The following is an 18,276-nucleotide window of genomic DNA, read 5'->3' on the forward strand; positions in this document are numbered from 1 at the left end:
CTTCTTTTCAATTGAGAAGAACACTAAGATGTTACTATCAGAGAAGCAATATAGTCTAGAAGGTGGTGATCTGTCAGCAGGCAATGATCTGCATTCCAGCTCTGCCACTTACTATTTATGTCATCTGGGACAAGCCACTTCACTTCTCAGACCCCAGGCCTTATTTTTGAAAAATATGAATAATGTTATCAGCTACCGTAATTGATTCAACAATAATACTTGATATTCATTGACCGCGTACAATACAAAACACGTTCTAAGTTTTATATATGATCATTTCACTTAATGCTCACAAATCTCATTGAGTTGGGTGCTATCACTTTCATTTTATACAGATAAGGAAACTAAGGCTTAGTGACATCACTGGCACTCTGACTTCACGGGCACGATGTCAGCCACTGCCTACAGTGTGAATCAATTGATATAATAAATACAATATGTTCAGCATATTAGTGGCTGATATAAAGATTCAACAAAAATTCTGATGTGATGAAAAACTAGTATTAATGAGAATACTATTTTAAAGAATATTATGACCTGTTAAATGTTTAGAGAGACTTATGCCTTTTTACTAATAAGCAGTTAGTAAAGTCTTTGAGGGAAGGAACTGAGATTCACTTATTTTTGTAGCCTTCAATGTCACAAAAGTATACACCTGGCAAAGGTGCTCTGTGAATAGCTGTTAAATAAAGAATGAATATCGACTCCACTTGAGATCATCAGTAGTACAGAGAAAACCTGACTGAAGCTACTTTCAACTGGTCTAAGCAAAAACATATCAAGAACAGATATTGATGTCCCCCTTAGCCCTTCATATTTCTTATTATTGGCAAGGCCTCATAGGCCTGTTATCTTAAAACAATATAGAACAGAAAGAATTTGTGTTGTATTTTTGTCCTTATCGAATAGTATTCACCAAGAAATGTTCTCCTCCTCAAATTGTGCTGAAGACACATTGAGAAACTTCTGGGCTGTTCTCTCTTTGACCAAGTCAAAACCAGATGCTGTAAAGCCTTAATTAAGAAAGCTGTCAGGTACTTGGCTTGGAAGGAAATCAAAGGTTATGAAATTCATTTCTAATTATATGTATTTTTAAATTTCCAACTCAATATCAATAAATAAATTAAATATTAATTGATATTTAAATTAATTTAAAATTTTAACCCAATATCAATAATAAAAAATAAAATAATGTCCTAATAATATTTCTGTTTATGATACTAACTTTTAGAAAAGTTCATTCTTATATAACACTCATAAAATTACTTAATTTTAGGAAGTTTACTAGAGCCCTTATTTTAAAAATTAGAAAACCTGGGTGCAAAAATGCTTCATGTCTCATTCAAAAATCACACAACAGACAAATGGCAGAACCATTTCAGGGACATATCCAGGCATTTGAAAAGAAATATGACCTTGAAATGATGACATCTGAATAAGACAAGAAAACAGACAAACTTCAGCACAGTTCAAATATTCAGAACTAAGTAGCATTATGTAATCATACACATCTGAATGCCCTTTATATTTTTAACCATTTTTTTCTCAAGGACAAATTTTCTTGAGATTGTTCCTATGTTTAAATTAGAAACCAAAGAAAAAGAGAGATAGAAGAAATAAGATAGACTTTAGTTACTATCATGCTACTTAATAATTTTAAGTACATCAAAAGTATTTCTAGAGAATTACTATAATTATGTAACAAATTGCATACTTAATAAAACATAGATATTTGGAAAAGAATGTATTGGTAAATGATTGCTGCTGAAGTCCTGAATATACTCCAGTCACTATGTCACATTTAACTGTCAAGCTTCCAACTGGAGGTAAGCCATTGTAAACTAGAGTGAATGAGTGCTAACATGAGCTCTTTCAACCTCTGTGGCTGTTTTTAAACCTGAGGTAATAAGCACCTTAGCTCCACAAGGATCTAATTGTTATACACTGAAGGACTGTCTCTCTGGAACTAAAGGCATTGGTGACACAGGACAGGCCTCAGAAAGAAACCATGAGCAGTAATTACCTGGGCATGTAAAGGACTCTCTCAGCCACCACAAAGCCCACCCTGAAGAAGAGATTGCTGGCTGGAATGAACGGGAAAACCAGGAACAATAAGCCCACTAAAACTTCCTTGTGCTCCAGTCTCTGAAACACATAATAGTGAAGGACAAATTAATTTTGGGTTAATTCCATCTCTGTCAGCATTTAACCATCTCTTTCATTTTCAAGTTCTCGTTGAAGGAATGAATAAATTAGACCAATGAAAACCTTTTGATCAGTGTGCTGAATTCATTAGAGAAAGCCCTCAGGCTAACACCTCTGCATGTCTAAATAGTCACACGTACCCAGACACACATTTGCCACCCAGAAACATCTGATATTTGCATAACATGGTCAGTGAGCATTACTGTTTGTTCTGGGCTAGCTCTACAGCAACCCTGTTTCTTGGTTCTGTTCTCCCAGGCAACTCATTCCCAGGGAACAAAATAACTGATATACCCAAGCTCACTAAGGCATCATAGAGAATTATTGTTCTCTAAGAAACAAAATGAGTTAAAAAAAAGAAAAAGAAAGAAAGAAAGAAACAAACAAACAACCTCCACATGAACCAGGAGAAGCAGATATTACCATAAAGGAAACTCAATGCAAATGGTAAAATTTGGTACCAATGAGTAAGATCATTTGAGCTGAAGAGTTTTAACACCTCTCAAATTAAGCCAGTAAGCAAGTATTTATTCCATGAAATATTTTGGAATCAAAATTCATTACAATAAGAACTCATTAATTGACAAAGCACCTTTCTGTAATATTACACATATTACTTTGTAAAGATTTTTCTGTCACTTATAGTTCACAGAAAAAAATTCTGTTCATTACTAATAATATATTGTAATGGACACTGTAAAAAGTAGCTTGTATTTCATGAGTGTATATGGCATGAACACATTTGAAGAGAGGCTATTTAAAACAAATCTTAATGTACTGGATGGTATTTATTTTTTCCTTTTAAAAAACGTTTAACAAAACCAAATAGAACTGTTTATATTACAGTTTTAAATGTTTCTTATGGACATTTAAAATCGTATATTACTTTTAATAATTGTAGAAGACTAAATAAAAAATTTCAAACTATAAATATTAAAGACTCCTTAATACAAACTACTAATACTCTAAGTATACAAACTAAAGGTTTTTAAACATCTTGAGATATTTGTCATCTGGATTTTATTAAAGTGTTTGGTTTTCTTTTACTACAACATAAAGAGTAATAAAATTTCTGATGGCAAGTCCATATGAACAAATGCGATTTGGACAATTTCCCTTAATAGTTAACAATCTATAAATAATGATCTCATTTTTTAACCTAAAGGAACCACACTCTTTAGAATTAAAAGATGAAAGAAGGGAAAAAGCTTCCATAACAAGCCTTCCACTCAAATAAATGCAATGATGTTGTATTTTCTATGACCCACTCAAATTGATTTTAAAAATGGGTGAGAAAGAGTAGCAAGTTCATTATACTTAAACGCTGCATGCTTTTTTTGACATTCAGATTATACTTTGAGTTTACAAAGTACATTTCAGTTCAAGAACTTAAAAGTTTACATAATTTTAAAAAGAATAAAAACCTTCAAAATTCCTGTGACATTAAGAGCAAGTATTTCTTGCTAAAATTAAAAATAAATCCCAGATAAAGAAGTGCAAATTGGTAGTTACAAAATAGTCACAGGGATGTAAAGTAAAGCATAAGGAATATTGTCAAAAATATGTAATAACTAGGTATGGTGTCAGGTGGGCACTAAAAATATGGAGGGGAACACTTTGTAAAGTACATGATTGTCTAACCACTATGTTGTACACTTAAAACTAATACAAAGTAATATTGCATGTAAACTGTAACTGAAACATAAAAATATATATACATTAAAAATAAATACAATAAATCCTAGAGGATGAATGTCTCGTTGAGTATTCTTCATGAACTCTGTGCCTATTATTAAGTACGGGTTGATTTATTCTTTTTATAGGTGCATTTTTTAAAAAGATAGTGGAGTACTTCTTAAAATCTGAAATACTTTTTACAAAAGTGTTCATCTGTCTTCCTATAGAAATTTCTAAAGACAATTTAATACTTCCTATTTGTTAATCCCTACAGAATTAAGAAGAATAAAGGTATAAACGGAACTCCCGCTGGGCTATTCTCCATGTCTCTAGCCAGTGTTTGATCCAAAGAAGTGCCTCCCTGGCCCTCATCAAGGTTATTAGAGAACAGCCTTCACTGGGGATATGAAAGAGGCACCACTTTCACACCCCCAATATCATACTTTCTTGCCTGACCAAAGGCCACCTTTCTAACTCTGATGGGCATATGGTTATATCCTTTACTCAACATGACACTGAATGCTTCAGCAGCTACTAGGTTGGGAAGAGGTGGGTGTCAGGTGCAAGCAGAAGTCCAACTGCATGCTGCCTCCCTCCTCATTCACCGAGGCCCTGTAGTGGGCAGGATCCTCAAATGCTCATTTCTGCTGGGATCATGGAGATGGGTTCTTCAGGCTCCAAGCACAGTCTTTATTTCCTTCCTGTTGTAATTACATATTTATCTCTGTGTTTATTGCTTTTAATATTTCCACTAAATTAAACTTTATGACGGCCATGAGCTGGCCAGTTGTGTTCAATGGTACATGATCTGTTTTTAGCTTAGTGCCTGGCACATAATAGGTCCTCAGAAATACTTGTTGAATAAACCAATAAGTGAATACATGTACTAGGCAAGAGAAGAGGAGAGGGTACAGAGGATCTCCTGTTGAAGGTGACAATCTGTGTTTGAAAAATGAATGAATGCCTACAAGGCAAATTTGGTGGTCCTTGTGAGGGGGGCATCACAGCTGATCTAATTCCAGGGAGCATATACAGAATGTACAAAGCAGGGAATAAACTCTGCATGTTGGTGGTTGCCAAATCATGAGGATCTTGTATGCCCTGTGTGAAGCTGACCTTTATGTAGAGCCAATGGGGAGCTACAAAAGGGTTCAACATGTAGAAAGAAAGAAGAGCAAGTCAGTGTCCAGGAGATGATATCAAGATTCAAGCTGTGGTCCTGCCATCAACACACCATTAGTCGCCTTGAGTGGGCACCTCATTACCTCTCCCATGCCTCACCTGTAAAATGAGACAGGTGAGGTCTAGGGCTCAGTAGGGCTAGATCATCACAAAAATTTATTCATCAGCAGAAGTCTACATTATTGGACTTGTGAGTTGTGGGCTTCCAGGTCACCACTCTGTGTTCCCAGAGGGGCTGGTCTTAACAATATCACTATACTCAAACTCAATAAGTTTTGTTATTTTATTTAGAAAACAATAATATTCATGAAAAATTATTCTCAAATTAAATTAATTATTATATTCTTTGTCTCCCCACCTCCCCTTTAGGTCTAGAGGAATAGAAAATATTTAAAAAAACATTTCTTTAAGTTGTGAGCCAATCAGCCAAGCATAAAGTTAGGAAAAAATAAGTCATGGATATGGCTGAATTTCCTAGAATGAGAAAGACTGGGAGGGAATCCAAGTCTGTATCCTGTGGATCACAGATGTGACAAAATTGCCTAAGTAATTTATAGCTTATTTCGGCCTAATAGAGTCCAATGAAATGCAAACATAATATGAGTGGGGGAAAAGGAGAAAATCTGTGACATTTTCCAAAGCACACAAAAGTGCATTTATTTCTAGGAAAAGAGGCAAATGGAAATTTACTTATTCCAAATTACAGTAGGGGGTAAAAAGGAATGAGAATTTGAAGAGCTAATTATGGTCCATTAATAATACATGTTATTTGCTGATTAACTGTGCAACTTCAGGCAAATTAATTTACCTCTCTGACCTATAATTTGATGATCAGTTAAACAAAAACAAAGGTACTGATACCTATTGCATTAGTAGGAAAAATGTGTGAGAGATTCACTTATGATTTTTTCATCTGGCTTAGAAAGATACGAAGCAGCAGCCTCTTGAGCTGTAAAGAGGTAAAAATCTCTTAATAACCCTGTAAGGTGTCCTGAGAATCACTCAGCGCCTATCATCACAGCCACGTATCTGAACAAGCAAGCTTCTTATTTTCTCAGAACCAGCAATAACATCCAAGGAAATCCAGCTCCAAAATTCAAGTCTAAGCTGATAGCTTGTGGCTCCTCCCATCCCCTTTGTACTCTCAGTTCACCTTTCACTGGTCACAGATGAGAACACAAAGAAAGACACACACACACACACGCATGCACGCACATGTGGGGACACTGTGGCCAGCAGCATGTGGGTGTGTGCTCATGAGAAGAGGACTCCTTCCTGTCTCATTCAACAAAGACAACATCCACTGCAGGCTGTTCCTTTCCATGGAGCCAGAGAAAGGCCCCATTACAGTCATTATTATCACCACTATTACCATATTTTCTCTCACCTCTAAACAGGTTTCAGATCAATGGTGCAGTGCATTTAGGGTGTGAGCATGTTCTCACAGTTCTACATACACACAGTTATATTTCAATCCTAAGGATTTATTTGGCAACTCTAGGCCCTAGTTGTTTGCATCCCATTTCTCAATCTTCAGGGCAGCTGACACTCAAGCTCTTTAGCCCTGGGGGTGAGACATTTACCAAGGTGACAACTGTCTTGACTGGACACATAGGCCCTCCTTTTGTGTGTCGATGGGTCTACTTCCTCCATTAGACTCTAGATTCCTCCGGGAGTCACCATCTCATGGGAATTCTTTATCTAGATATCTGGCAAATACATAATAATCATTCAACAAGTATGTATTGTGGTAGCAAAGATCAGTGATGAAAGTTGCATATATTTCACTGGGGTTCTCAAGCACCCCAACAGCCATTGCAGGGACTAGCCACTAAGGAAATCTTTTGCTTTTGGTAACCCTTGGAAACAGTATTTGCAACATTAATTTGGGGTAGAAAGCTTCAGTTCTGAGTATCTAAGAGTATCTTATAAGGGTCTGGCACAGGTCGCCACCAGTACTGAGGTATTTTTAATCGGAACTTATGCATACCTTCTGCTCTTCTCTAATTCCACTCACTGCTACTTACTATTGTACTTTAGGTCTTCCATGATCATTGGACTTTTGTGCTCAGGAAAACTAACATCTTTCATTTTATTGAAATTCAATTTTAATTTTTTGAGTATTGCAACTTATTAAACTATTTCATTATTTATTACTACTACTATTTTATGGGAGTTCTTTTTAATTGAGAAAGAAAAGTTATTTATTTAATCAATTGGAATTCCTGTTGCTTTATTTTACGGCAGAGTACTGGCTCATTTCCTATGAGGGGTTTGATCTGGATTCCAGTTATCAGGCTAGGCAGTAAGCTAGGCTCACCCTCTGGCTAACTGATTCCCAAATTGCAACCCTGCAATTTGTGCAAGTTTAAATGAGTTCTAAATTAATCTCCTCTACAACACTGTGGAGATGTTATGCCTGTTGTAAACTCTAATATGTCTTAGACCATTGGGTCCTTCACAAATAGCTGTAATTGAAATCAGCAAAAATGCCAAAGGGTTATTATATTATTTCCATGAAAATATTCCTTAAGACTGCATTGGCCTTGAGGTCTTCTTGCAAAACTTGGGGTCCTAGGCTCTCACTGTGCTGCTTTGTACATTTTAAGAATTTTTTTGTGGCCCAACACCCCTATTGCTGCTCATAGAAAATGCAACAGTGAGTCTCCACTTGAACAAATCAGAGGCTCTGGTTTATTTAAAACAGCATGAACTCTGAATCTGCAAAACCCATGAGATGCTCTCACAGATGATGCTAATACAGATTGCAACAAATGGATGGAGAACAGGTCTCAACACACTAACTCAAAAGCCAAGGAGGATGCTTTCATGACCAGCATGGGAAGTGCCCAAGCTAGAGGAAGAAGCACAGAAAAGAACTTGACTGTTTGGGGCAATAGGCTTCTGCCTGAGCTGTGCACAAATATACCTTAAACTTATTTCTTCTGGGATACTCCCTTATCTACCTAATTTTCACTGTTGAATGAGTTTTCCTTTGACTTTTACAGCCCCTCCCTCCTCCACCTCAGTCTGGCACTGGTTCTGTTTGCCTATCAACAGGCATAGCTCCTGCTTGGGGCTCCTCTCCATGGTGACAATTCTCACCTGGTGCTGGTGACAGTTCCCTCCTTTGCCTCATCAGGCCATATGATTGGTGTCACTTTGCACATTGGCTTTACTAACCCTGTCCACATCACTGCACTTGGTCCCTTCAAAAACTCTTCAGTCAACCTATTGGCTATACCATGTGTTTCCTGCCAGGACTCTGCCTCATAGGTCAGCTCAAAGTGAAAGAGTATGTGGATGGAAGTACAGATGTGAACTCCAAAGAAGGAACAGAATTCTGGCTCTTCTGAGCTAGTATGAGCCAACGCCAGCCCACTCCTGACTTGTACCCCTCCTTATATTGTATTTCCATTCTATTTCAGTCCTTGGGTGAACCATCCTTTTTAAAGGCCACATTGTGGTTACAGAAGATTTTAAATGTTGTGTAAAAACAGTAAAGACAAATATCCATCTGAGAGAGCTTTTTATCAAGCAAATGAAATTGAGACAAATGTCTCAATAACTGGAGAAGAGAAAGTCTTGAACTCCTGCTGCTCTTGTGATTTCAAATGCAACAGACTACTTATGATAAACAAGATCTAGAATCTGAACCTCCTAACAACAATGCAGGAGGCAGGAGGGATCTGGGGGCAGTCCTACAGTTAGAGAGAATAAGAAAAACTGAAAGCTGATTCTCAGAGCCTCAGTCACTGCTACCAAACGTTTGGTGAATATATATTCCACTGGGGCTGAGTTAGTCCCACTGGACACTGCAAGAGGTTTAAGGATAATCTTACCATGACATGCACACAATTCACACCTCAAATGAAAGCATGAAAAGGTACCACTTGCAATTTTTTTCTCTCTAGTCTGAAAGCCATGAGACAGGCTGAGTTGGGACAAAAAATGGCTTAGGTTCAAGATCTCAACAGCACAGCTGCCAACCCACACTCTACTTGGCTCAGTCTGGTGATATCATTTCCTCACTTTCATGTGCTTTAAAATATACTCATAAATGCATGGGGAGAAAAAATTTAAAGGGGGAAATGAATGAAGAAATTATACCTCCTCAGAGACAAAAGTAGATTTGTACACTTTGTGACTTCTCTGAGCCAATCTAAACACAGCCCTTTCCCATGCCAAACTTTCTTCACCAAGAAGCACTGCCAGGCGCACTAACCAACAGAGCCAAAGGCAGATTAAAATCAGAGCATTCCTAAACTAACAGTGTCGATTTCTGGGCTTTGGTTCTGGACTCTTTTTTTTTTTTTTTCCTTTCTCTTTTTGCATAGAGTTTTTTGTTTGATTTGCTTTTAATCAACAGTCTGAATCTTCTTGCCAACACTATTTCCTGAGATTGAAACTTCCTATCTCACAAGAGTACACAATTATGTTTCAGGGTTAACTTGGGTGGAAGAGTGAAGCTCTCAGGTTACTTTAACTGAGAATGAACTAACTTCCTAACTTCATCTGGAGACATCTGTTACGTTCTGTATAGGTGTGTTTTAAATGTTTAAAAAAAAACAAAAGCAGAACTCTTTTTAAAGGCTCTTTAGAAGGGACATAATTGGAAAATATCAATCTAGACCAACAATGCTATTCACTTAGTTAATCAAGAACTAGTAAGAAGTTACGAAAATGAATTATAAAAATGTTGTTTAAGAAAGGTTGTTCTGATTAGAAATGAAACTATCACAGGAATTTGTGAATAAATGAGAGAAGTCAGAGAAATGGACTTTCTTCATCTCTATCTGTGGTTCTGAACAAAAAATGGAAAAGGTACCAAAAGTTATATAATGAAGAAAAAGTGAGATCAACTAGAGAGATGGAGGGCATGGGCAAGACACGATTTCTTCTAAAGTCGGGTTCAACTTATAAATTATTTTATGCAGGCTATGGGAGGGAGACATGCCTAGGGGGCAGTAAGAGCCACCGGTAAGTGGCAATGGTATAGGATGAAAGAAAAACAAATACTTCCTCTGCTTACACCATATGCCACACATTTGACTTAAATTGTCCCACTGGAATTTCCTGGTAACATTACAACATAGATAATGATCCCCAATTTTATACATGAGGAAATTGAATCACAGGAGGCTTAAGATACTTAGCTAAGTTTATTCAATTAGTAAGAGACAAGTGTTTTACTGAGGTATGGTTCATTCCAAAGCTTGTCCTTTTCCCACAGTCCATGTGGCTTTGGAATCCAAACCTAATGTCAAGTGTGAGGGGCAGGGAGGCGTGGGGCAGGGGGTGGGTATTTCAACCCTTCACTGTCTTCTGGTTTTGTCACAGAAAAACACTGAAAACAGATAAGATCCAGCAATTTGGAGGTTGCCAAGCAAGGCATTGCTGTCATAGTCTAGAAAATCTCATCCCCGAGCCGTGTGACAGGGGTACCACTTATTCACTCTGCCAGGTAAATGCAGACACAAGTATTCTACAGTCTACAGGGATCAGCAGGGTATGCGGCACAGAATATGTATTCCTTGCAAGTATTCTCTTTGCATGAGTAGTTTAAGATGGCCCACCTAGTCATTCTGATAACCAGCCTCTGGAAGAATGGACATATCAATGTCCACCAGTCAGAGGAAGGTAAGATGCAATAATTTATTTGACTAATTTTAGTTATTGAATTGTTAATCAAAATTATATTTGGGAAGCCTTGAGAGGAAGGTAATGTTTATTCCTGATACAATAAATTAAGTACTGCAATGAAAATGTCCTTCTTAGTAAGGAAAATAAGAAAATATTCACATTCTAGAGACTGCAGAGGCACAATAAGTAAATAAGTGGTCAGCTGAATGGAGCACAGGCTTTCTAAAGTTTAATCTATATGTGCTCTGTAACCTGGCATTGCTCTAAGTTTCCATATCTAATATTCAATTGTTTATGAACTATTTTTTAAATTATTTTTTATTTTTAAAATCATTTTTTATTTTTCAATTGCAGTTGACATACAATATTATATTAAATTCAGGTGTGCAACCCAGTGATTAGACATAACTTACTATGTTATCATTCCCCAAAATCACATACCCATCTGACACCATGTATAGTTATTAGAATGCTATTGACTATATTCCTTATGCTGTACTTTACATCCTCATGACTATTCTGTAACAATCAATTTGTACTTCCTAATCCCTTCACCTTTGCACCCACCCCAATCTCTCTTCTCATCTAGTAACCATCAAAATGTTCTCTGTATCTGTGAGTCTATGTCTGATCTGCTTGTTCTTTATTTTGTTTTTTAGATTCAATTGTTGATAGATACATATTTATTGTCATTTTATTGTTCATAGTTTTATCTTTTTCTTTCTTCGTCTTAAAGAAGATTTTTTAACATTTTATTTCATAGTGGTTTAGTGGTGATGAACTCCTTTAGTGTTTTCTTCTCTGGCAAGCTCTTACTTACCCTTCAGTTCTAAATGATAGTTTTGCTGGATAGAGCAATCTTGGTGGTAAGTTCCCACTTTTCATGACTTTGAATATTTGCCAATTCCTTCTGGCTTGCAAAGTTTCTGTTGAAAACCAGCTGACAGTCTTATGGGAGCTCCCTTGTAGGTAACTAATTGCTTTTCTCTTGCTTTTAAGATTCTCCCTTTATTTTTAATTTTTTGCGTTTTAATATGATGTGTGTTCATGTGGGCCTCCTTGGATTCATTCTGTTTGGGGCTCCCTGAGCTTCCTGGACTTGTATGTATCGTTCACCAGTTTAAGGAGGTTTTCTGTCATTATTTCTTCAAATAGGTTTTCAATTTCTAGCCCTCTCACTTCTCCTTCCAGCACCTCCATAATGCAAATCTTGATGTTCATATGCTTAAAGTTGTTCCAGAGCCTCCTTACACTATTTTAATATTTTTGGATTCTTTTTCCTTTTGCTATTAAGACGGGGTGTTTCTTGCTTATTTTCAAAATCACCGATTTGATTTTCATCTTCATCTTCTCTGCTATTGATTCCCTGTAAATTACTCTACATATCAGTTAGTGTATCCTTCATTTCTGACTGGTTCTTTTTTGTGGTTTCGTGTCCTTTTCTATGCTGCTGAAGTTCTAAGTTCATTGAGCATCCCTATTACCAGTGTTTGAACCCTGCATCTAGTAGACTGCTTGTCTCCATTATGTTGAGTTCTTTTACTAGAGTTTTGTTCCATTCTTTCACTTGAACATTTCTTTGTCTCCCCATTTTAGCTTCTACCCTGTGTTTGTTTCTATGTATTAGGTATAGTTACTACATCTCCTGAGCTTGTAGAGTGGCCTAATGTAGTAAGTGTCCTATAGGGTCCAGTGGCACAGCCTCCCTATTCACCTGAACTGGGCACACAGGTATCCCTGCCACCGGGTGGGCTGTGTACATCTTCGTATTGTAATTGAGCCTTGATTGCTGTTGGAATGTCTAGCAGAGGGATTTGCTACAAGGCCGACGGACTTCAAGGACTGGCTGCACAGAAGAATCAGCTGTGTGGGCACCTATCTCACAGAGCAGCATTTACTTCAGCAGGGCTCTGGTGCCTCCTGAATCTGCCCTTTGAGTGTGTTGCTTATGGAGGTGGTTGGGTGGTGCTTTAATGTGGCCTGAAGTTGTCCACTCATTGTGATGGATCTAGGGCTTCCTGGGAGGTGCAAAGTCAACGTCAGCTGCCACCTGTGTTATGCCAGGGGCCTGCTGGCATGAGCTACAAAGCAGTCTGCAGATAGCTCCTACTTGTACGGGGCATGGAATTGCCAAGGAAAGGTCAAGCTGTGAACCAAAGACAGCTGCCACTAGTGCTGGACTTGAGGCTACTTATTGAGAGTTATAGGGCACACTGAGCTGGATGCGGCTGGTTTGAGATGTTAGGAGCATGAACCAAATCAGGCCATTTGTACAGAAAAGCTACTGGAAACAGTTTGGGTGGGCCCACAAGTTGGGTGGGACAGGGAGTCAGGAAATCACTAGGGTGGGACAAACAATGATAACAAGATTGATGGAGGCTCAGATATGGTGCTGCCCGCTGGTTCGGTGGGCGGAGGGCTCAGCAAAGGAACAGAGTCTTCTGCCAACACCTGTCTGGGAGAAAGCTGCCCCTCTAGCTTTTCCCCTAATGCTGGACAATTCAGTTCCTCATCATTTGTTCCTGGTGTGAACGGTTTATATATAAATCTTAGAAATGTAACACTATGTTATGCCATTTAATCTTATATCTGTTACAGTCATATATAATATACATTATATTATATATATACATACACATATGTATGAGGAATTCACTCAAGAGGATGGATTTGACAATTAAAATAGTGGTGCTGCTCTAAGAGATATGTGTCATATGTGTTGATACCAAAGGTAGCTGAGTGGATTCAGGAGAAAGAAGGGGCTTGGGGAGGTATCAGCACTCCCATGAGACACCGCAGATTCAGGGGAAGGTCAGTAGTGCATTAGACAGGATGCCTGTGAGAATCAAGGAGAGAAAATGTCAGCAGAAGGTCAACCTTTGCCTGGATCCTTTCCAGAGCAGAGGGGGAAAGAGAGGGAGAGAGCCCACTGCTTAGAGACCCGAGTCTTGTACCACGCTCACCCATCCAGCTCTGGCTGGAGAAATGGTGATGACACATGAACGCCATTGAGTTCTAGGTCAAGAGCTATAACTTAATAAGGTGACCTAGTATGGGAGGGAGGCAGGAATGATTAATTAATCGATATTTCCCCTCTGTGAAATTCAACTAGAAACCAGGATGGATTTAACAACGCAAGTGAAGTCACAGGTGAATTTACCATTGACAAAGAGGAAAAGAAGGCCGAGGAAAACTAAATGCATTTTTGTAAATAGCTTTGTTCCAATGACATATGTGTGCCTGGCAGAAGAAGTCTTCTACTTATGACTATTGCTCAAACGTTTTTGTCAAGGAGATATCCCTCTGCTAAAACCTTCTAGAGCAGGACACTATATACTTATTTTTTGCAAAGAGAAAAGATGTTTTACTTTTTTCATACAGTGAGTCACACTCACTAAAAACTAAAAAGTATGATTCATCTACCCACTTGGAGTTGTCTGTCACACAGAAGATAGCCCTTGTCCCCGTAATCTAAAATGAATAAAGAGAAGGAAGCACAAAAATTCTACAGTTCTACACAGTGAATATCCAAATATTTTATAGCAACATTTTAAAAAGACTACACTTCACCATACTTTATCAAATAAATTACAAACAGAAATGTCTGGCTTTCTTCCAGTTTGTGATATTTGAAACTAATAAGAAATTTAGTAAGCTCTTCTAACAGCTAAAAAAAAAAGTGAGATTTATTTGTACACTTGAGCTTCTAGAGAAACTCCTATTAATAGTGGATTCGATTCCTGTTATCTGTTAATGTACCCATCTAAATCAAAGTATCTTCCATAATCAGGATATGCTGCATCTCCTTGAGTAAGATCCACTTTCTTGCTTCCAAAACATATGGTGTTAAAAGTTGGATGGATCATTATGTTTCATCAGAAGTCATTAAAAAGCTTTCTTTTGTCCAAAATAACTGACTTGATTAAATAATGCTCATCCCTTACCTTTAAATGTGCATGCAAACAGCCTACTTACGACAGACTAAAGGAGCAAATTTAATGGACTAATAAATGTAGCAAAGGATGAAAACGAAGGCTCTGGATTTTAAAATACTATCAAATACTTAGTTTTCTGAGTTCAGCCATTCAAATACTTATTGTTTCATTAGAAATGATTTGCACCAAATAGCAATATAAATCTCTAAAATGTACATAAAAGAGGGCGAAATGATCTGTGTGAGGTCTGACATAAAGATGCAAGTAAAGCCAAATTGGTAGTCATTTTCCCTTTGAAAATTCTTACAAGGTCACAGGAAAAAAAGATTTACACAGAAAAACAAAGGTTAAAACTATTTCTCCAACAAGCCTTGACACTGAATTATTCCCAAATGAAGGCACTATTGTAGTGAGCAGAAAAGTAGGGTTCACTGGTTAAAGTCCCCCAAATCAAAAGGAACTGTGCCCTCTAGAATAGAGAGGATTTTCAAGGCAATGCCCAGCAGGCTGACATTAATAAATGTCCATCTCAATTAATCACTTTTTAATACCAAATGCCAGAGTCGTGGGTCACAAACTGACTAAGCCAATTTGGCCATTTAAAGTTGCCAGCCCCCCTGTAAATATCGGTAACCTCTGGCAATTAGAGCCAGATGGGATATAAAAAATAAAAGCAAACTTTAATGAAATTCTGCCAAAAGTGTAACCACTTACTAGCAAGCAGTCCATTGGCTAATCATGAAGCTGGAAGAAGTCCTTTCTCTGTCCCTCAGCCTGCCTACAGGAAACTTCCGTGAATGGAACTGTATTCTGAGGCACAAACAGCTCACTATCTACTCAGGTAACGCACAGAGTACTACTCTCTCAAGTGCCTTCATTTTTAAATCATCAGCTAAGCAGGTGAAGATACAATTTTTAACTTTCTCCAGTTGAAAGAAATACTGCATGCAAAGAGATACATGCAGTTTCACTTTGATTTTACTCTGGAAACTGTCACTTCATATACCTATTCTAGGTGACACTCACGTCCTCACACTGTAACATTTTATCAATGGCCACACCCTGCACTCATCCCATCATGAGTCTTTGCAGTCTCCGCCACTGTATCGAATACCCACAGAAACGTTTCTAATTACAGCCTCAATATAATGGAAAATAAGATTCCATGAATCTTGTTTCAAGGTTTTATCTTTCACTTCTTATTGATTGGTTGGAAACTCTAACTCTAAAATAAATGGTTTAAAAAAAACCCTTTTACATGGGGTACTGCTAAAGCAAAACTAATATGATTTGTTTAGGCTACAGTGGTGCCTATCATTTTTGAAGGTACAAATAAGGCAGCAAAAAAGTGTTTCAATGCTGCCCAAGAGTGGATGTCAAAGTTCTTATTCATCCGCTCTCCTAATTCTATGCAATACTTTCCAAGTCATATTTCAAAAACACAGAACCTGCAAGAAGCCTATAAAAAGTGTTCCAAATGCAAATAAATTTGAGAAATGCCATTTACTATACACTCCAGTTGAAAACTCACAAGGCTGCTCAGAGCACAGTAAAGGCTTTGTGAAGTCCTCCAGTTAGAAAAAAAAAAAGTTTTGCGTTTCTGAAATGCAGGCTCTTTCTTTAGGGTAACCTCACTAATGACCTGTATGCTAGGGCATGTTTTGAAAAGTGCTGGTACATGGTATAAACCACTCAAGCAGAAAGAAGTTAAAGTTTCCACCTGAGGAATTTCCATTACCCGCCCCCCCCATCTCACTCTCTGGAAACAGAAAATGTTCCCTGAAAAGCCTTCATGCTACAGTTGAAACACATTTTCTGTTGTTCATCCTTGGTAAATGTCAAAGAGCTGGCTGCCATTTTCCAGGTTTTAAAAAATCACTATACACTTAGAGAACTTAAGTCACCCATTGGCATAGTCTTGGCTCCAGCCAGGCTAAGTCCTGAGAGCAGGAAGGTTTCCTGGTAGGTCAGAGGCATGTTTAGATCATATCTGTGTTCAGAAGGATAATTCTCCCAGAGGTTGGGAGGGGGCTGGGGGGTGGGTAGAGGGTCCATGGAATGGGAGTAGAGAAGACCAAGCTCTTCTAGGCAGCTACTAGGTTTTATTTATTTTTATTCTCCATAGTCAGTGTACTGCTTGAATATTTAATTCATTGAACCAATGAGTGGTCAATGAATTAAATATGTAACACTTTATCTGTTTTCCTCTCCAAGTACACCATCCTGCACCTACATATTCCCTACAAGGTTATGTTGCTTATCTCTAAATACTCTGCCAGTTTTTAAGACCAGTTTCCATTTCTATCGCACAGCTATAGAGGAGGCTGCTAACTGTGACTAATCATGCTACTCAGTCCCCTCTTGCCTGTGAGAGACACAGAAAATACAGGGGCATCGAGGGTACTATGGGACACTCCCCCCAATTCACTTGCCTTGTCAAAGGACTCTTGAAGATTTTACCATCCTAAGTAATGGTTGTCTTGGTAAAACATGATCATAGATTGTTAATTTATTCAACAAATTACATATTGTTGCAGTCTCTTTATATTTTCTTCAGGCATTGTGCTTTTAGACAATCATTTAAGGAATTTGCCATCAATCACTTCTGTCTCCTTTGTATTTTCCAGGCATTATTCTACATTCTTTGGAATACACCAATTAGCTGAAAAGAAAGACACAAAATAATCTCTACCCTTTGAGAGAGACAGAGAGAGAGAGAGAGAGAGAGAGAGAGAGAGACAGAGAGAGAGAGAGAGAGAGAGAGAGGGAGAGAGTGACTGACGGCCTAGTAAGGGGTATCTGCAATGTAAGGTGAGCAAGAAGTGGATTGCAATCGTAAACATGGTGGTCAGGGCAGGCCTCGCCGAGAAGGTGGTGATTAAGCAAAGGAAATGAGGCAGTCAGCCACAGAACTCATTTCATAGTAGGCCATGAGTTCAGGAAGGAACAAGAGAGATAATGGAGTGGGAGTGGGGTGGGGCCAGATCATATAAAACCTTTTAGGCCATTATAAATACGATGAATGATTTTTATTTTGAGAGAAATTAAGAGTCATGGGAAGATTTTAGGTACAAGAGGGACAGGCTTTGACTTTCATTTTCAAAGACCCCTTCCAGCCGCTATGTTGAGAATAGACTGGACCAATGGCATGAAGGTAGAAGGAGGAAGATCAGTAGGCAGCTATGGCAATAATCCAGCTGAGAGGTGGTGGTGGCTTGGACCAGGGCGACAGCAATGAGATCGGAGAGCAGTTGTCAGACTCTAGATATATTTGAAAGTATAGCTGACAGGACTTATTGATGGATTGGATGTGATATTAGAGGTAAAGACAGAGAGGAAACAAGAAAACTCAAATAATTTTGTTTTGAACAACTAGTAGAATGCACTGAGATAGAAAACAAAAACAACAATCGTTATGGGGTAAACAATGAATGGAGTTAAAGTTTGGAATGTTGAATAGGAGACATCTATGGGAAAATTCATACTTTCCATTCTGAACAGCCCCAGGTATAATATATGAGGTCTGTCCAGAAGGTATACAGTTGTGTAATATGAAAAATAGAAACATTTATTGAAGAAGATACAAGGTACAAGAAATGCTGCACACAGGACAATGACGCCTCAGTCCCCTTCA

General features: G+C 38.0%; 1 protein-coding gene across 1 annotated transcript in view; it reads right to left on the reverse strand.

Annotated features, from left to right (window-relative positions):
• TMTC1 (transmembrane O-mannosyltransferase targeting cadherins 1) overlaps positions 1–18,276 on the reverse strand; it is a 236,827-nt gene that overhangs the window by 81,366 nt on the left and 137,185 nt on the right. The window contains exon 9 of the mRNA XM_090272969.1: positions 2,024–2,145. Coding sequence (XP_090129095.1) covers positions 2,024–2,145 — 122 coding nt within the window. The remainder of the gene's footprint in view (positions 1–2,023; positions 2,146–18,276) is intronic.

Source organism: Furipterus horrens, unplaced genomic scaffold (genome assembly GCF_987537825.1).
Source record: "Furipterus horrens unplaced genomic scaffold, mFurHor1.1.pri manual_scaffold_4, whole genome shotgun sequence".
In the NCBI taxonomy this organism is placed as follows: domain Eukaryota; kingdom Metazoa; phylum Chordata; class Mammalia; order Chiroptera; family Furipteridae; genus Furipterus; species Furipterus horrens.